At 54.9% G+C, this 20,463-nt stretch overlaps 1 protein-coding gene across 3 annotated transcripts in view; it reads left to right on the top strand.

Moving 5' to 3' along the window:
• The window catches only part of SPSB1 (splA/ryanodine receptor domain and SOCS box containing 1), a 134,739-nt gene that overhangs the window by 29,484 nt on the left and 84,792 nt on the right, over positions 1–20,463 (top strand). For 2 of the 3 annotated variants that reach the window (XM_015475086.3, XM_015475085.3), the window contains exons 4-5: positions 463–732; positions 1,977–9,555. The exons of the other annotated variant lie outside the window; for it this stretch is intronic. In XM_015475086.3, the coding sequence (XP_015330572.2) occupies positions 463–732; positions 1,977–3,340 (1,634 nt within the window). In that variant the 3' untranslated portion in view covers positions 3,341–9,555. Of the gene's footprint in view, positions 1–462; positions 733–1,976; positions 9,556–20,463 lie in introns of those variants that run through there. 3 annotated transcript variants of the gene reach the window in all.

Here is a 20,463-nt window from a genome sequence, read left to right as displayed (position 1 = left end):
ACCCTCTGTCATGAACTCTGTCTATAATGTCTTTGTTGGCTTTTCCTCCCTCCCATCTTCCCCCCCTCCCCCTGACTATAAGCCGAGGGCAAGGACCTGGCACCTTTGTGGGCTTGGTAGGGGTTGACAGTGAGCCCCCTTTGATGGCAGGATGAGGAGCAGAGACTTGAAAGTCAGGTGACTCACCCAGGGTCACGCACCAGCAGGCTGCCCAGGCCCTCACGGCGATGCCTAGCTTCCCGGGATCAGAGCCTTCCCCAGGCAGAGGCCTGGAGAGGCCCACGGGGTCTGACATCTCCTGGTGGGGTAGGTCTCATTGGCTCAGGGCCACCTGCCCCCTTCCTGCCCTGTTCTGCTCTGGCACTTCAGACTAGGGAGTGTGGCTGTGGGCACAGGAAGCACAGGCAGAGGTCAGCCACGTGCCTGGTCCTTATGACTCCTCCCGCACCCCGCCCCCGCCAGGCCGCACCAGCTTCTACGAGGAGTACGGCGTCATCCGAGACGTCCTGCAGAACCACCTGACGGAGGTCCTCACACTGGTGGCCATGGAGCTGCCCGTCAATGTCAGCAGCCCAGAGTCCGTGCTGCAGCACAAGCTCCAGGCCTTCCAGGCGCTGCGGAGCCTGCAGAGGCACAGTGCTGTGCTGGGCCAGTATCAGGCCTACAGCGGGCAGGTGCGCAGGGAGCTGCAGAAGCCAGACAGCTTCCACAGCCTGACGCCAACCTTCGCAGGTGGGCCCCCAGGACTGGGCACGGGCTGCTGGGCCGCCCCCCCATCCCCAGGTGGAAGCAGTCCTCCCAACACAGACCCCTTCAGGGTGGGTCGGGAGGGGCTGGAAGTGGGATTTTACCAAAGTGCTTGGAGGCGAGTGAGAGATGCCCCTGCCTCCCTGGCCTTCTGCCAGCCTAAAGCAGCAGGTCACCTGCTGGCTCCCTCTGGACAGAGGGACAGACACTTCAGTGGTGATCTCTGTTCAGTCCATGGATGTTTCCAGGGCTCGCCCAGCTGGGCTCAGACCTGGCTCTGCCCTGGAGGAGCTTATCCAGCCCCCAGAGAGGCTGCAGGCCGGGGACACACCTGGCTGGCACGCAGCACGCCAGGCAGGCAGGTGCCCACTGGGGCACTTGCACAGGCTTAGAGCTTTCTGGGGATGGCCTGCTCCCTAACACTGACATCACAACCCCCAGCACCAGAGCAGCAGCTGCTGGTCGGGCGCTGATCACGTGCCAGCACTGTATGCACGTCATCTCATTTAATCCTCCCGTGCAAACACATCAGGGAGGTGTCGGTGTCATCCTCACTTAAAGGTGAACAGCTGTGAGGCTCCGCGAGGTTGCTAGAAACTTGCCCAAGGTCACGCAGAGATAGGCCGTGGGAAAACCAGGTTTGCAGCTCAGTCTGGAGGGCGCTCTGCGTCTGACTCTCACCGCCATGGCCCCCTGCAGGCCTCCTCAGCTGCACAGCGGTTCCCTGCAAGCCTGTAGCTGAGATGCCTGGCTCCCCCTCTCCTTCCCCTGCACCCCCCATATCTGACAGCCTCAGCACATCCTCAGTGCTCTACAGACAGGAAGGAAGCACCTTTCCCTAGGAATACCTCCCCCCACCCCCATTTAGCATCAGTGCCACCTTGCAACCCCACCCCTGCTCCATGAGACTTCTCACAGAATCTCCCAATTGGAGCCCCTCAGCCTAGCTCCCCTTAGGGGACAATGGCGCTGAGAGGCCCCTCAAGGGCGATGGGTGTCTGAGGTGGCCCATGAGGCTGCTTTTTGAGCACCGACTGGGAAGAGAAGATAATAGAAGAGGTGAGAGGTGGGGGTGAGGCTAGCATAGCAAGGCCAGAGGTTCCCAGAGGAGAAATCAGAGAAAAGGAGGGTGGCCAGCAGGAACGAAAGAGGGGAAGGTGAGCCGGCCGGGAGGTCCCGGGTCCTGTGCTGGAGCGTCACCCCTGCGGTCCCCCTGTCACCCACCCCAGGCATCCTCGTTCACATAGACAACCTCCGCTGGGAGGGTGTCCCGTTCATCCTGATGTCGGGCAAAGCCTTGGACGAGAGAGTGAGCTACGTGCGGATCTTGTTCAAGAACCAGGCGTTCTGCGTCCAGAGCGAGAAGCATTGGGTCGCTGCCCAGAGCCACTGCCTGCCCCGGCAGATCATCTTCTACATCGGCCACGGTGAGCTGGGCAGCCCTGCCGTGCTGGTCAGCAGGAACCTCTTCCAGCCGGCCCTGCCCTCCGCCAGCTGGAAGGAAGTGGAGGGCCGGCCCGGGCTGCACCTCTTCGGTCTCCCACTCTCCGATTACTATGCCTACAGCCCTGTGCGGGAGCAGGACGCCTACTCCTTGCTCATCTCTCACATCTTCCACTGCCGGAAGGACTCCTTTGTCACCACGGAGAACCTGCTGGCCTCCTGGGTCTTCTGGACGCCCTTGCTGGACAGCCTGGCCCACGAGGTCCCACGCTTCTACCCAGGAGGAGCAGAGAACGGACAGCTGTTGGACTTTGAGTTCAGCGGCGGCCACCTGTCCTTCTCCCAGCCACTGCCGGAGCAGCTGGTGCCGGGGCCGGACTCTGCTCCGCTGCCCAGTGACTTCCAGGTCCTCAGGGCCAAGTACCGAGAGAGCCCGCTGATCTCGGCCTGGCCCGAGGAGCTGATCGCCAGGCTGGCGGGTGACATCGAGGCCGCTGCTGTGCGGGCTGTGCGGCGCTTTGGCAAGTTCCACCTGGCGCTCTCGGGTGGCTCGAGCCCGGTGGCCCTGTTCCAGCAGCTGGCCACAGGGCACTACAGCTTCCCCTGGGCCCACACGCACCTGTGGCTGGTGGACGAGCGCTGCGTGCCTCTCTGGGACCCCGAGTCCAACTTCCAGGGCCTGCAGACGCACCTGCTGCAGCACGTGCGGGTCCCCCACTACAACGTCCACCCCATGCCCGTGCACCGGCGCCAGCGGCTCTGTGCCGAGGAGGACCAGGGCGCCCAGGCCTATGCCGAGGAGATCTCCGCCCTTGTGACCAACGGCAGCTTCGACCTGGTGCTGCTGGGCATGGGAACTGACGGGCACACGGCCTCCCTCTTCCCGCAGTCGCCCGCCGGCCTGGACGGCGAGCAGCTGGTAGTGCTGACCACGAGCCCCTCCAGCCCGCACCGGCGCATGAGCCTCAGCCTGCCCCTCATCAACCGTGCCCGGAAGGTGGCCGTGCTGGTCATGGGCAGGATGAAGCGTGAAATTGCCATGCTGGTCAGCCGCGTGGGCCGTGACCCCAAGAAGTGGCCCATCTCGGGTGTCCTGCCGGACTCTGGCCAGCTCGTGTGGTACATGGATTATGATGCGTTTCTGGGGTGATGGAACCTTGGCCCTTTGCTCACCCCCGTGCTTCCCTTCATTCGCCCTCTCTCTACCCTCTCAGTCCTGCCCCCTGCCCATGCGTGCCTTCCTCTCTGGAATCTGACACCTCAGGGTCAGGCCCTCAGCAGGGAAGGACAAGACCCCGTCCCAATCCTGTGACAGTCCCCGTCTAGTGGTGGCGGGTCCCCATGGAACAAGGAAGAGATGGCAGCTCTGCTCTCGAAGATCCAAGTCGGGAGAAATGTCCACTTTAAGAAAAAACCTGCAGCAGTTACATGTGGGCATCCACCAGCGCAAACAGGACCGTCTGAAAGCTCCCCGCCAGAGCAGGAGTGCAGTCGGGGGGTGGTTAACCAGGAGGTACCTGTGGGCCAGGAGCCTTGGACTGCCTCCAGCAGAAAAGCAGTGTGTGGATGCTGGAGCCTAGGTGCCCACCTGGAGCCACGAGTGCCTGCTAGGACCTGCCGCTTCCTCCTCCGTCCTTTTTTTCTCCAGCCTCCAGCTCAGCCTGCTGTCCTGTCCCCTCCAGGGCCACCTCCACCTGCTCTGCATCTCAGGTCCCGTCTTCCTAGACCTCCACCAGGGAGGTCTTCCCACCCACTCTGCTTCTTTGCTGTCCCTCAGACACCCTAGCAACAAACTCTAGGATGTGGAACGGATCCAGGAATCTTGCGACTGTGCTGTGGGGCTCCTTTTCTCAGTAGGTGGACTTTACCAATGACAGGAGGCACAGGTTCCCCGGCTCCATCAGGGAGGAGCCCTGCCCCAGGCATGTGCCGCTGTCTCCAGCCTCGGCCCCGCTGGAGCCTGTCTTGTGGGGGGCGGGCGCCGATAGCGTGGACCTGCCACCACAGCCAGACAGCTGTGCGTGAAACACTGAAACACACTGGACAGAGTTGGTCAGACCATTCCTGGGATCCACACTGAAGAAGATCCTTTTGTCTCAGGGGACTTCCCCAGTGAGTGTTTCTGCTCTCAGCGTCCCCTCTTGTTTTACCTGAAAAGATCCAGTTAAATCTTTCTCTTTTGGTAACATCTGGGGGGAGTGAGATGTGATATCAGGGCACCCAGACCATCCAGGGGCTCTGACCCTCACCCAGCTGGAGCCAGGCCTCCCTGGCAGGGCGGCTGCAGCCCACGTCAGCAGTGGCAGTCCACCGCCGTCCCATGGCCTTCGCTGGTTGTCAGTGCCGAGAAAGGGCAACTGCTGCCCACCCTTTCACACTACCTCGTGGAGGCAATGGCCTCTTGTGTGCCAGCCCCTCCTGCCACCGCTCACCTCACCACTAACACAACACTGAGGACTTGGGGGAGGCGGTCCCGGTCAAGCTTCTCATTTAGAGTAAACGGGTGCTCCTGAGAAGCCCTGGGCCAATAACAGCTGTTTCTCTGAAACCCCCAAGTGGTGGGAGGCATCTACAAAATTCTTTTATAAAAAAGTGAAAATTCTCAAAACGCTTAATTTCATCTTTCTGCAGAGCCCAAGTTACATCAGTGAAGGATAAAGCAGGGTTTTGTGTGGAACAGCTTCCCCGTCTTATAGGCACAGTTTGTATCAGATCAGGCAGATACAAAGTGTCAAGGTCACACCAAGGGCTTTCCTGGACAAGAAGGAGCATCATGAAATGTGTCTTTCAACTTTTGATTGTTTGCACTTTCTTCAAGGCCGTTTACACTTCTTCAAGAATTTACAAGAATTCTTGCTTTGGAGATGTTTGCCCGTGAGGTGGGCGCTGGCCGGGGGCTCTGCACATAAAGGTACCCATTAACATTTGGCTTCCCCCAGCCTCCAAAGACCCCATCCAGACAGGACATCAGTATTAATGCCCAGAAGACTCACCTTGGCCGATCAGAGCACATTTCCCAGGTGGGAAAGTTCCTCCCTTTCTGAAAATCAGCGTTTTTAGCTTTGAGGCTTCTGATGGGAGTGGACTTTGGGAGTGGACACGTGGCTGCAGGTGTCACATCTGGCCACATGGGGGCGCCCTCAGACCACCCCTACAAAGATGCTCATCTCTCCCCGCCCCAGGCTCCTGAGCCTCCCTGGATCCGTAGCACGGAGGACCCCCCCTTTCCCTCCCCCTCCCCAATCTGTTCCTTAGGAACTTCTTCTGTGAGAAAGAAAGGGACCTGCTCGTGCCCAAGTGTCGCTGCAGGATAAGGGGCCAGCAAACTTCTGATGTCACCATTTCTGAGTAACAGCGAGTTACCACGGGCCTGAGCCAGGCATGTCCTGTTCTGAGAGGAGCACCTTGCCTCAAAATGCACCTTCATCTTTGGAGAGCATGTGTAGGGGCCAGGCGGGGGCAGGAAGTGCCAGGGTTTCCTTCCCAGAATCAAGTGCTCTGGGTTTTTTTGTTGTTGTTGTTGTTTTTTAATTGGGGTACAGTTGCTTTATAATGTTAGTTTCTGCTGTATGACAAAATGAATCAGCTCTTTGTACACACATATCCCCTCCCTCTTGTGCTGCTTCCCTGGTGGCTCGGTGGTAAAGAATCCACCAGTCAATATGGGAGATGTGGGTTCGATACCTGGGTCAGGAAGATCTTCTGGAGAAGGAAATGGCAACCCACTCCAGTATTCTTGCCTGGAGAATTCCATGGACAGGGAGCCTGGCAGGCTACGGTCCATGGGGTTGCAGAGAGCATGCACGCATGCGCCTCCCTCTTGAACCTCCCTCGAAGCTCCCCCCCGCCCCTGCCGCCCCACCATCCCACCATCTAGGAAGCGCTGTCATAAAGTTACACCAGCGTAGTCCACTGGGAGCCCTTTGTCATATTCCTGCTTCCTCCAGCTCCCCTTCCCCTTTTCTCTCTCCTATCCTGTGCTGGTGGTTTTCAGACTTTCTGGGTCATGATCCACAGCAAGAAACACACTTTACATCATGAGTCAGCGCTCAGACTCATGCATGAATCTGCATCTCAAGCAAAAGTTCCATAAATGAATTCTCATCCTGAGAATTCTGGATACCTTCTTTAAAAAAAAAAATTTTTTTTAAATACTGCTTATAATTCACTAAATCAAGCTGATCCATAGTTTGAAACATGCTGCTCTAATCTGACTTTACCCTGTTGTATAAACCGAGGTCCCAAGGGTTGGAAGGGAGCACGGACACCCAGCTCACACAGGGATGCTCATGAGCACTCTGGAACTGGTACCCAGGCTTCCTGTTCTGCAGCTTCATGCATCAGGCTGGTCTCAGCTGATGCTGCTACAGCCTCTGTGGTGGGATGCTCACTGCTCCCATCACGAGGGAGGGGAGGAGTGGGTGATGGAAGACACATCAATCAGAGCCCCAGGGCTTCTGGAAGCGGCGATGATGTGTCCTATACAGAGGGGTGATGGGTTCTATACAGAGGGTGGCAGGCTCAGTCCTAAACATTTTCTGCTGTATGGTCTTGTTTAATCTTTACAATAACCCCGTGAGGAGGTGGAGGGATCCTGATTGACCGATGATTTTGAAGTTGAAACTGGAGTTGTCTAATGACAACAGGCCAGTTCTAAATTGGATGTGGGCCGCAGAGTTGTAGACATGTGCTCCCAGCCATCCTGCGGTACCACCTCCTTCCCAGGGAGCCCAGCGCGGCTCCCAGAGTTTCCCAGACGGAGCCCAGGCAGCTGGAGTGGCCCTGCAGGCCTGTGAAAGGAGGCCAGCCCCTCCTCTTGGAGGCCGGCTCACATCCTCCTCTCCAAAGCAGGTTTATCACCAATTGCTGCAGGGAGAGATTTAGGGACTTTCCCAGCTGCTATAAGCTAGATTCTGATGTTGCTCCTGGAGCAAAGTTTCCTGCCAACCGCAAGTTAGGACAGTCCTGTCCTCCTGCCCCACTTCTCGTTCCTCTGCCGACAGTGCTTTCTTCCCAGTCCCGGGCCTCCTGGGGACCAGCACACCCCGGGCTCTGCCAGCGGGCGGGATTTCAGAATACTCCCTTGGGGGCTCTTGTTCCAGAGCTTGCAGGCCCAGTCTCCCCGGTCTGGGACCTTCCTCCTCCCCATTTGTGTAGAGAACCAGACAGTGTGGCTGAGAAGGGAGGGAGACGCTTCCGCAGAAACTTAAGGGGCGGTTTCCTACAAGTCAGTTTTCAGAAACAGATTTTTTTTTTCTTGACAAAAATACACACAGTCGTACAGAAGCAGCCTCTGCATCAGCTTTACCAGCTCTATTTTTATCTTAAGCAGACGGGGACCCACGGACCTCAGTCCACGCCGGGCAGTGTGTCTGTGTCTGAGAATGAACAAGCCACAGGAAAGGCCAGTGGTGACAGAAGAGTGAGGGGGCCGTGGTGGCAGTCCCCGAGCTTGGTGCCTGCCCGCCCCACAAAAGATAAACTCAGCGGGGCCGAGGCTTGAGAGGCGGCTGTGTCTCGCGGTGGCCGCCTGTGTGGCCCAGTAGGGGCCATCCGCGCCCCCTCTTATCGATTCGCTGAACTGAAGAGCATCCCTCTCCCAGCCCTCCCACCTCCCCTCTGGGAACCTCCCACTTCCCCTCAAGGCTGCAGCTGTGCCGTGGCAGTCGAGATTCCCATGAGGAAGAGGGTGGGTCCTCCAGCCTCATCCCTGTTTGGCAGCTAGTCTGTGCCCAGGGAGAGCATCAGGAGGGATCTGCAGTGAGGTCAGCTCTCAAGGAGGCCCCGAGTGTTTTGACTGAGGTCATGGATTCATTCCTCCAAGAACCTCACCTGTCTCCCCACTGTGCCCCACTGATGGGCCTGCGTTGACCTATAGGCGTCAGCCTGCCAGTCCAGAGTCCATCTTCCCTTGCTCACTGGAGATTGGAGCTGGGCACCAGCGTGTCTTCTGTGGTCCTTTGCTGCACACTGTGTTTCCTCCACGTGAGATGAAAATCCCGCTTCCTGCTCTTCCTGCTCTAGAGGCCTTACCAGTGCCAGGCATCTTCACCAGAGGAAGCCCATGGGGACCCACACCAGCCTGTGTTCTTGGAAGATGTGCATCTTCCAGGGCATCCCGGGACCCCTGTCCAGAGGTTCAGGCTTCTGGCCTCTGGCTGTCAGCACTCCAGGTGGGGCCAGAGTAAGGAACTCTTAAGGATTCCTCAGCTCATTGCAAAGCAAGGTGCACACTCACGAACACTGTCAGCACAAGAGAAAAGTAGCCTGAGACTAGAGGAGGCACTTCTGACCTTACAGCGAGCTGGAGGAGTTGGGGGGAATGATCCCTTTGATGAACTGTCCTCTCCAGCCAACTTTCAGGAGCCCATCTCTTTTGTAAAGCAGACGCCAGTGCTGTAACTGCATGGGACCCATAGATGGGGAGGGCCGGAGATCTCAATTAAGTATGCTGCTTTTATTCTTGGTGGTTCTTTATTCGTGATAGTCTTTCCCTTGCTCTCAGGTGTTCTAAAGGAAATCTCTGCATCTTTTCTGTCCCTCTGGCATGGGAAGGGATAAATACATTTCCATTCACTGAAAGTCACATGGAATATGGTTGAGCGACTGGTAGCTTTAGAAACAGAAGTGTAAACAGAACTACGTATGTTCATCAGTTTGGGTCCTTAGCTGTACCCCACGGACGTCTAGAAAGGTCGTTATAAGTGGTGTGAGGTACTTGCGTATAAGAGGAAGGACCCTGGAGAAGCTGGTAGTCAAGGCTGAAGGTGCATCTCTGAGACACGACCTGCACAGTCTGCCCCACCCCTCCTTGGTTTGGAAGGACGGGGTGAGAGCAGGCATCACGGGGCCTCCGCCGGCTCCAACAGCCACCGCTTCCCGAGCCCGAGTGAAGGTTTCCAGACTTCTTGGTGCTGTGTTTAGCAGCTGTTGCCAGGAAGAGCCCTGGATGGGGCTCCCCCTGGATGGGGGGTGTGGGCTCTGAAATCATGGTGTGTTGCAATCTGGGTTATGTCCATGCATTCTGTCCCGTGCAGAGAAACAGAAATCCAAACAGGATTTCTGTTGGGAGGGAAGAGAGACAAGCAAGCTGTTAGGTTGGAGGGACTGTCTGTTCCCCCAGGTGGTGGAAGACCATGACCATGACCCCCCCTCTGCCCCCCCACCCCCCACCCCGGCCAGTGGCGTGAACATGCCACACCTTTCTGCAGAAAGAGCAACTGCTCCTGGCTTTTATGGAAACACTGGACACTTTTAACGATGCCTCTGACAATGAGACATATTCAGATCAGAGTTTTTAAAATGCCTTTTTTGTATGTCAAATGTACCATCTATTTTTTAAACAATAAAATTGTTTCCCCCAAATCCCTGCCCTTTATTTTTTCTGGGAGACGGGGTGTGATGGGCCATGTGTGTGCTCAGAGGGGGTGTGGCGAGGCAGACCCAGTTACCCCGCACCTATCACAGGTGGATCTGAGCAGCCAGCCAGTCCCCACTTGCCTGAGGGTCCCTTGGGCTCCTGGGAGAGACAGTGAGGGGCAAGACAACTGGGTTTCCTAAGTTCATAAGCAGCCTGAGGGACGTCATCTTCCCATCAGCCTACCTGGCGGATCACTCTTGGAGCAGGCCTCGCCTGGAGGGCATTCACTGTGATGTCTGAGGTGGGTGTTGGTCGGGGCACCTTTGGAAGCATCAGTATTTTGGTAAAATAATGCATACTCATTATAAGTGAATTCATACATTGCCAAAAAGTACACAAATGAATGTTAAATCACTGCAGTCCAGTCCCCTCCACTGCAGAAGTGTTAGCAGAGCAATATTAGCAGAGGTGACCCGAAGCTCACGTCCTCACTGAGCCTCTGCTCATCGTGTTCTTGACCCTTCCATCTGCCCTTTATTTGGGAGGTCCACTGTCCACCCCTCTTCAAGTTCCTCTTTCTCATCCGCGTCCTCTTTACTAGCAGACTTCTCAGTAGCCTTCCAGTCACTTCTAGCCCCACATTCTGTTATAAGTGGTCTCCAAGGTCACCTCTGATCCACTGGACACAGCCACACCTCAAGATGGCTGCCACACACCACTAAGAGTCCACTTCCACAGCATTGGCCACCACAGCCCGGGCAGGAGACCTCATTTCACTGACGGTCAAGAGGTAACTGTCGTCAAGACCTGTCAGCTACCACCAAATCGGGGGGCCAGGACAGAGTCTGGGGTCGGGGGACCTGGCTGGGGTTGGGGGACCTGGCTTTCACTGCTGTCTCCTCATCTTCCTTGATTCTCTTTGTGATTGTCATTACTGCTGCTGCTGCTAAGTCGCTGCAGTCGTGTCTGACTCTGTGCAACCCCACAGATGGCAGCCCACCAGGATCCCCCGTCCCTCATTACTGGGGGGACCCCAAAGCTGAGGTCTGTCCCCATTCTCACTTCCAATCGAGAGGGGAGGCACATTGGAAAAACTGAATTTTCTCATTTGGATTTTCATTTATGTATAAAAAAGACACCATTAAGGGACTTCCCTGTGGGTCCAGGGGTTACGACTCCTTGCTTCCCACTGCAAGGGGCACAAATTCCATCCCTGGTCAGAGAACTAAGATCCTGCATGTTGCACAGCATGGCCAAAAAAGTGAAAAACAGGAAGTTGTCTGCAGTGCCTGCCACCCCACCTAGTAGTTTTCATGTTCAGCAACCTCCCTCTCTCAGGTAGATGCTCTATCTCTGTGTCACACGGTTTTGTAGCCTTTATTTTTTAGTTTACTTCATTGTGAGCCTTCTCCACGCATCCCCGTGGTCTTCAATCTTGGTTTCCACACAAGTGTGAGATCCACTGACGGGAAGCCTCCTGGAAGCATGTCCCCTCCTCTGCTGTTGAACATTTAAGTTATCTCTATTTTAACCCAGACTCCTTCGGTTGCAAGTGACAGAAACCCAACTCAAACTAGATCTGAAAGAAGGACATCCTGGCTCCACTCTTCGGAAGGGCCAGGGTGGGGCACATTCAGTGGGACCAAAGTCAGGGAAGTCAGCCAATGTCACCAGTAAGCCGTTAGGCTGCTCTTTCATTGGGGCTGCCAGATTTAGCAAATAGATCCACAGGACACCCAGGGAAGTTTGTGTTTCAGGTAAAGAACAAATAACCATTTTATTTTTAAAAATGTTTTTAATTGCTAGTTGACTGTTGAAGATTTTTTTTTTTAATATTTATTTGGCTGCATTGAGTCTTAGTTGTGACATGCAGAATCTAGTTCCTTGACCAGGAATCAAACCCAGGCTTCTTGCATTGGAGTGCAGAGTTGGGCCCCTGGACCACCAGGGAGGTCCCCGAGTGTCATTTTAGTAGCAGTATGTCCCAGGGAACATTTGGGATGGACTTAGACATTATTCTTGTTCACTTGAAATGCAGGTGGCTCAGTAGTAAAGAATCCACCTGCCAATGCAGGAGATGTGGGTGTGATCCTTGGGTCAGGAAGATCCCCTGGAGAAGGAAATGGGAATCCATTCCTCTATTCTTGTGGGAAATCCCATGGACAGAGGAGCCTGGCAGGCCACAGTCCATGTGGGTCGCAAAGAGTCAGACATGACTTAGCAACTAAACGCACATGCACACAGGAAATGCAGATTTCCCAGGGTGTCCTGTGTTTCATCTGGCGACTCTACTGTGCATGGTGGCCTCGTTCCTGCCTTGATACATGACCTTTCCTGTGAGGGATCGTGGCTGCCAACAGCTCACAGCATCTCAGTGACCTGGGATGCCCAGGGGAGAGAGAACCTAGGGCTCATGGCTCTGCCTGGGACACCCTAGGGAGGACTTTATTGGGTCCAGCAAGGGTCACTGTGGTGTCAGCACCAGGAGGTGCCTGGAGGGCCCACTCACGTCCCTCCGCCTCATCGGAACACCCCGTAGATTCTTGGATATGAACAGTTGGGGTTTTCTCGATGTTTGTCAAGTGCTGTGCAATCGATGTAGCCTCTAGGCAAGGACTACATGCCCCTTTTTGGTAATTTCTGTGTGTGTGTGTGTGTGTGTGTGTGTGTGTGTGTGTGTGTGTGTATGTGGCTGCACTGGTCTTTGTGGCAACGCGAGGGCTGTTCTTTAGTTGCAGCAAGCGAGGGCTACTCTCTAGCGGTGCTCGGGCTTCTCATTCCAGTGGCTTCTTTTGTTGCAGAGCACAGGCTGTAGAGCATGTGGGGTCAGTAGTTATGTCTCACAGACTTAGTTGCTTGGCAGCACGTGGGGTATTCCTGGATCAGGGATCGAACCTGTGTCCCCTGCTTGGGCAGGCAGATTCTTACCCCTGGTTGTGGTGGTGGTTGTTGTTTAGTTGCTAAGTCATGTTCAACTCTTTCGCAACCCCGTGAACTTTAGCCTGTGGGATTTCCCAAGCCAGAGTACTGGAGTGGGCTGCCATTTCCTTCTCCAGGGTATCTTCCCGACCCCGGGATCAAACCTGTGTCTCTTGCATTTGTAGGCAGATTCTTGACTGCTGAGCCACTGAGGAAGCCCCCTTAACCACTGACCATCAAATCCTGTGCTCCCCTGTCTAATCAGACCCGTGCCCCAAAGCCCCTGCTCATGGGAATTCAGGTAGCACCCAGCTCTGGACTGATCCCTGGATGAGGTTGGGTGGTGGGGGGTGGGGGTGGGGGGGGCAGATGTCCATCCCTGGGGTGTTGTGATCAGCACGAGGATCTTTCCCAAAAGGAGAAACAGCTGCACCCAGACCCACGTGGCCCTCCACTCGAGCTGAAAGCACGTTGGAGAGCTTCAGACTTTTCACCTGGTGCTCCCCAGGCCTTAGAAATCAGGGCCGCCTAGTGAACAGAAATAACCACTTTAGCAGTTGTTATTCTGTGTTCTGGAGAGGGAACATCCACCCAAAAGTTTTTCTAATCATCAAGCTATTTCAGAAGCAAGTCATCCCCCAAGAAACCCAAGCCGAGGGTTGTGTTTACAACCAGTTTTGCAGGCCATCCGCTCCGCCGCCCACCTGTGTTCGGGAGCAAAGTTAGAAGGTGAGGTGACAGGGCGTGTCCACGGGTGTCCCCTCACTCCTGAAAATAAACCTGACCAGAGTGCTCTACTTGCCCCCCCACCCCCACAGCAAATGCTAAAATTACTCCTAGTGCCTCAAAAATTCCAGGGCCACCACAGCCTCCCCAGTCTTAGCCGTGGTTTGATTCCTTGCAAATATTATGACTTCATGGGCTGCCATGGAAGGTTTTCACAAAATCCTAAAAGGTGGAGTAGACACCAGAGACAGCAGAGGTGCAGTTGCCCAGCTCTTGAATTTTGTTTTATATTATTAAAAGACAATTTTATTATTTTAAATTGAAGACAATCTCTGATATGTATGAGTTGTAACCACTCTTAGATAAGTGCTACAGAAAATATCCTGCATTAGAGCAGAGCTTATCAGTTCAGTTCAGTTCAGTCGCTCAGTCGTGTCCGACTCTTTGCAACTCCATGAATCGAAGCACGCCAGGCCTCCCTGTCCATCACCAAATCCCGGAGTTTACCCAAACTCATGTCCATCGAGTCGGTGATGCCATCCAGCCATCTCATCCTCTGTCGTCCCCTTTTCCTCATGCCCCCAATCCCTCCCAGCATCAGAGTCTTTTCCAATGAGTCAACTCTTCACATGAGGTGGCCAAAGTACTGGAGTTTCAGTTTTAGCATCATTCCTTCCAAAGAAATCCCAGGGCTGATCTCCTTTAGGATGGACTGGTTGGATCTCCTTGCAGTCCAAGGGACTCTCAAGAGTCTTCTCCAACACCACAGTTCAAAAGCATCAGTTCTTCAGCGCTCAGCTTTCTTCACAGTCCAACTCTCACATCCATACATGACCACTGGAAAAACCATAGCCTTGACTAGATGGACCTTTTTTGGCAAAGTAATGCTCTGTTTTTGAATATGCTATCTAGGTTGGTCATAACTTTCCTTCCAAGGAGTAAGCGTCTTTTAATTTCATGGCTGCAGTCACCATCTGCAGTGATTTTGGAGCCCCCAAAAATAAAGTCTGACACTGTTTCCACTGTTTCCCCATCTATTTCCCATGAAGTGATGGGACCAGGTGCCATGATTAGTTTTCTGAATGTTGAGCTTTAAGCCAACTTTTTCACTCTCCTCTTTCACTTTCATCAAGAGGCTTTTCAGTTCCTCTTCACTTTCTGCCATAAGGGTGGTGTCATCTGCATATCTGAGGTTATTGCTATTTCTCCCGGCAATCTTGATTCCAGCTTGTGAGCTTATGGTCTCTCTTTAACTTTCTTTACTATTTCTAAGCAGTTTTCGTTGTCCAAAGAGAACATTCATGAGTTCTTAATCAGTCATTTGCTGAGCACCTACTATGTGCAGCATTGTGCTACGTGAAGTGGACAAAAGTCAAGGAAGACCTGATCCTGGTTCCTATATGTGACAGTCAGGTTAGAGAGAGGAGACACATGCAATCGGCTTATAGATTCAGGCCAGCTCTTGAATCTGAGCTGCTGTCCAAGCTGGTTGAACTGAACAGATGAGCTATGAGTGGCTGCAGGTGCCATACGCTAGTCACCCTCGGCGGGACGGTCCCTGGGCTGGACCTCAGGCAACCCCGGAGGCAGTTTGGGGCCCAGGGCCCACTGCAGCCTCCCCTCTGAGGGTCGTGTCTGCATGGTCTGCCCGTGTCACAGCCTCTGCCCTGGGATGGCCTGGTGACTCATAAATAGGCTCCATTTTTCCTAAAAAGGGAGTCTTGTAGCCTGTCTCTTCTCTCCTCCACAGTGTCTAGTCCTCCTTGCCCCCTCCCTCTCCAGACCCCCAGAATCTACCCAGCAGCTCCCTGCAGGGATGCCCTCTGCCTGCTTCACCTGCACTCCAGGCTGGGACCTGGGGCCTCGTTCACTGCCTGGGAGGCAGCTGAACACAGCCTAGCAGGCGTGGGCACCAGGCTTTGCAACATCCTCTTTCATCTGTTTCAACATTTAGTTTTCAGTGTTGAGCCCTGGAGAGAGGAGGCCCGTGGCAGGCCCTGGCCTGAGGCCTGGGGTGCTGAGTGGGCTTAACACTATGGGGTTCACCTCCCTCTCCCTTTCTTCCCTCCCCCACCCCCCACCATGAGGAGGCCAGGCCCCCTCCCCCACCCCGGAGAGGTCCAGGGAGAGGAGGTGATACACGAAGGGTCTTCTGTTTGCCCACCTCTGCATCCTGCTCCACCCCCACCCTGGTCTGGGCCCCAGGAGGTTGCATGGACTGCATCTTATGCTCCCTAGGCCCCCCGGCTCCAGCTGGATCCATCAGTGGAACAGGAGCGACAGAGAAATTTATTACCCCAGCTGTGAAGGGTCCCCTGGGCTGGCCGTGTCCTTAAAGGAAGGTCACAGTGCTTGTGCAGCCAGACTCCCCGCGTGTCTCTCCCCCTTGAGGTTCTAGCGCTTGTTCCCTGGCACCAGCTCTTCAGGTCTAGGGGTGGAGTCAGCCCTCCACCCGGTCCGAAAGCAGTACTGCCCCCTCGTAGACCCAGGTGTCTGTAAAGAGCCCCCTCTGCAGCTCTCCTCAAATTAGTCTTAGTTTGTGTGAGCTTGGACTGGGCTGGTGCCTGGACTGATACACTTTCCCTGGAATTTTCTACCTGGAGCTGGTGGAAAAGAGTGTTTTTCTGTGACTCAGAGCTGTTGGTGTGTTTGCCTGGGGAGCAGGCAGCCAGGCCTCCTGTCTCGGAGAAAGAAGCCACTTAAACAAGAGGCACGGAGTTCCAAGCATCCCCGTCACCCCCAGGCTTGCTCCACCCGTGTCTTCCCAGTGTTGTGAACCAATCCATCCCACCTCTTTTTCCAACTTAAGATAATATGGATTGGATTTTTGTCAGCCGCTGCATTGTATAGTGGACAGATTATTCTAACACTACACTGGAAGTCTGATGAGAGACATGATGGAGACCATGGCAGAGCCAGGAGGGCTTCTTGGAGGAGGAGGTGCCGAGTTGAATCCTGAGGGTTAGTACAAGTTCAGATGAAGCAACCTGAATTGGGTTCGGGGGGGCCACACAGAGTCCTGTGCTGTCGAGGGTGACAGTCCAAGTGACCACTGTGGGCAGCAGAGGCAACAGAGGCCAGACCTTTGGGCCTTGAAGGCCAGCCAAGAAATGTGGACATTACCCCAGGTCGATCTCAGCTTTTCAGATTTCTCGAAAACGTCACTACACAGAGTTGGGAGAACTTGAACCACAGGACAAACAGCACCACCTCCTAGGACAAAATCTGCACTCCAGGAGTTGAAGGAAAATATTTTTATGCTAAAACAAATCTAGAGCAGAAAGTAAAATTCCATCCCTTCCCAATATAAAGCACGAGACTCCAAAGATATCTCATGGTGGTCAGGCTGATTTGGGGAGGAAATCTGGAGCATTATTTCCTGGAATAGTGGGGTCATCAAGGCAGCTTCTAACTGGAGAGGGGTCCAGCCGGGTCTGGCTGTGGTGTGAAGGCTCAGCGAGACCGGTATCACCCAGACCACCCGGCCCTGCAGTCATCCATCCATCATCCGTCATCCATCCATTTATCCCACACACAACTCATCACTGTGGTGAATGCTGGGGACCCAGATGTGAACAAGGCAGGCAGGGTCCCCTCTTCCACACCAGCATGTGATCTGTCCTGTGATGGGCCCTCCCCAGTGGGCTTCCCTGGTGGCTCAGTGGTAAAGAATCTACCTGCCAATGCAGGAGACATGGGTTCGATCCCTGGATTGGGAAGATCCCCTGGAGGAAGAAATTGCAACCCACTTCAGTATTCTTGCTTGGAGAATCCCACGGACAGAGGAGTCTAGCAGGATACAGCCTATGGGGTCACAGAGTTAAACATGACTGAGCGCGCACACACATAACCTCCTCACTAGCCCAGCAAGGGTCAACTACTCATCTCCATGGCCTTGTAAACAGTTGGCGCCCTTTAAGTGCTTGTTGACTGAGTCAGTACTGCCTCAGGACGTTGCGTGAGGTTGTGTGGACCTGTGTTTTGGATCATCAGAGAGGACTGGCTCCAAGAGGTCCCGGCTCCGACTCTGCCCACACAGCAGCTCCCCTCGGGAGGTGCTCCTGCCAAGAGTGATTTTCCTTCAGGGCCCGAGGCCTGTCCAAACAGCAAGGGTGTGCAACGTAGCCTGTGGTATGGTTTCCGCCCCTCGGTAGTATGCTGGGAGCAAGTAGGCAGATCCTACCGTCCTGGGCCTCTCCAGGGTCCCCTGGGAAGAGACAGCACGCTATGGGCTTAAGGGTTGGGTTCTGGAGTCAGAAACATCTGGGTTCAGATCCCAGCCCTGATGCTCAGGGGCAGAGTGACAGCCCAGTTTTACCACTGTGAACTTCCGTCTCTTCTGCTGACTGGGAGACTCAACCCAGCTTTCAGGTGAGGAGGCCCTGAACCTGGGTTTCATGTGGTTTCCTGGGCCCTTCAGGAGAGACCCATGGCCCGAGGCACGGGCTCCAGCGAGAGCAGGCAGTGTGTCCCCCATCACACCCATTCATCACACAGTAGGGGTCACTCGGGTGCTGGGGCCTTCGTCTTACACAAAGCGGGCTCTCAAGTGCTGACCTGGGGCGGGACCAGCAGGAGTTCACAAGAGGCGGCAGTTCTGGGGCTTTGGGGAACAGGCCAGGGGGCCAGGAAACACTCCACAAGTGGGGAGCCTCAAATTAGGTGTTGAGGAAACACTGCTGATGTCACACCCACCCACCATGTTTGCTGAGCACCTACTGTGTGCCAGGCACTGTGCGACGGGCTTCGGATGGGACGGAACCTTCCTCAGGGCTTCCCATCTGGTGGTGGAAGAGACGAGGCTCAGGCGATGGGAGAGCCTGGCCGGGTGCGGAGGTCAGGAAAGGCTGCTGTGGGTCTCGGCTCAGGCCCTCCCGTGTGCTGGCCTTGGCTTCATGGTCCACAAGCAGAGGGCACTGGAGCTGCCAGAACCCCAGAGGATGGTTCCTGTCGTGGTCCGTGCGCAGGCTAGAAAAGAATTTCCAGACATGAGGCAGAATGAGAGGCGAACAGAGTTTATTAGAGTGGGAGACGCTGTTAGAACAGCAGGCCCGCTCAAGGGAGAGTCGAATCTTTTCACAGGCTAGTAGCCAAATTTTCAGAGCTTCAAGATAGAGAAATTCCTACTGGAATGGTGGCATTAAGTAATTGGTTAGGATGCTACAGGGTGGATATTTTACCTAATGTGGGATCAGGGAACTGGCTGGTTTAGATCTAGAGGCTCATGACAAGAGTTGCTATGGAGCTTGGTCAGTCCCAGAGATTTTTATCCTGTGACCTTGGTACAGGGCTTCACACCTGTGACCTTGGTATAGGGCACCACAGTTCTCTCTCGGGTCCTGGCAGCCCTGATGGGATGTGACTCCCAGGTCTCCCTCCCCAGGGGCCTACTGATGACCTGGAAGCCCCTTGGAAGTGCAGAATCTTCGAGAGTGTGGCTGGGGAGGCCGATTTACCAGCAAAGCTGTCCGTCCAGCAGTTAGTCCTTCCTCCTGCACTTGCCAACGTGCCCAGGCTTCAGCTCCACCTCCCGGGGATCACCCAGAACCTAGAAGCCCCTAAGGGGAGACGGATCTTCTCTCTTGGGTCTTAGCTGCCCAGCTGCTCTGGGGGACAGAGGGGACCTCCACACATGCACAGGGCTTCCCAGATGGTTCAGCGGTAAAGAATCCACCTGCCAATGCAGGAAACACCAGTTCAATCCCTGGGTCGGAAAGATCCCCTGGAGAGAAAGTGAAAGTACCATAGCCTGCCAGGCTCCTCTGTGCGTGGAATTCTCCAGGCAAGAATATTGGAGTGGGTAACCATTCCCTTCTCCCCTGGAGTAGCAAATGCCAACCCACTCCAGTATTCTTGCCTGGAACATTCCACGGACAGAGGAGCCTGGCAAGTTACAGTCCATGGGGCTGAAAAGAGTCGGACATGATGGAGCACGCGCTCACTCCACACAGGCACAAGTTACAGAGTCATTGGGGAACATTCTTGCAACTGTCCCTGTCGGGCAGAGAGAAACCACCACAGGTTGACAATCCCACATGTGGCTTCAGGCATCCGCAGCAGAGTCTCTCAGATACGGCTTCCAGACAGAGCTCAGCCCGCTCTTGGTACACGCCAGCTGCCTGGGTGGTCTGGTATCAGAATGAAATCCAGAGGCCAGAAGGAGCCTGGGTTCAAGTTGCCACCAATTTCCGGCAAGTTCCTTGTGGAGCTTCAGGCAAACCTACTGGCTGAGTAGGAAAAAAACAGACCCTTCACTTGAAACCAGATGTTAGCATCTGTCCAGGAAGCCTGGAGTGCTGCAGTCCATGGGGTCGGACACGACTGAGTGACTGAACTGAACTGAACTGCACCAGCCCAGGAAGCAGGCTCCCCCCACTTTCCCCCCTTCCTCCCCCCTCCAATCCTAACTTGCAGGCTGGGTCAGTCACCTCCCCGCCACATGGCAGACGAAGACCCTGTTCAGAGGAAGCAGCTTCTTAGCGGGCACCTAAAAATATTGACTTGGGTTTTTTTCTTTAAATAGAAAGGAAATTCAGCTCACTCCACCCCAGTCCTCCTCCTCCTGGGTAGTGAGTGGGCACCCTGGAGACCTCACCCAGACTCAGCTTCCCCGACACTGAGCAGCTATGGCGGTCTGGGAGATGGAGCGAGGCCAGGGTGGAGGACAGGGAGGGACTCGCCCACTCCTGAGGGCAGATTCCTGGGGCAGGGTGGGAGGGCCTGACATTTTAAAAAAACATTTATTTGCCTGCACCAAGTCTTAGTTTCTTTCGGCATGCAGTGTTTTTCGTTGCAGCATTCGAACCCTGAGTTGCGTCATGTGGGATCTAGTTTCCTGACCAAGGATGGAACCCACACCGCCTGAAATGGGAGCGTGGGGTCTTAGCCACTGGACCATCAGGAAAGTCACAGATCCAGTGTCCAAAGCACCATAAGTCCAGAGGCTCTGGGCATCTCTGTGACCTAGAAATCACAGGATGAAGTCATAAACGACCCCTGATGCCCCGGGACACCTGGCTTACTGACCTGGTCTCCTTTAGATCCTCCAGGCACCTGGCGGCCGGGCAGGAGCTCTCCCTCTGGCTCAGACCCCGGGGCTCTATGCTCTGCCTGGGCCTGACAGCCCCGCTCCCATGTCTCGGTGGCTGGCTCAGGTGGGTCCTCAGCACGTGGGGAAGAGCTGTCCCAGGGCCCCCTCCAGACAGGATACCTGTCTGGATTCTGAGCCACCATGGAACACTCGAGAGAGATGCTTGTGCTCAGACTGG

Source organism: Bos taurus, chromosome 16, assembly GCF_002263795.3.
Source record: "Bos taurus isolate L1 Dominette 01449 registration number 42190680 breed Hereford chromosome 16, ARS-UCD2.0, whole genome shotgun sequence".
Taxonomy (NCBI): domain Eukaryota; kingdom Metazoa; phylum Chordata; class Mammalia; order Artiodactyla; family Bovidae; genus Bos; species Bos taurus.
Note: the sequence above shows the minus strand (reverse complement) of the source record. Positions and strands in the feature narration are given on the sequence as shown.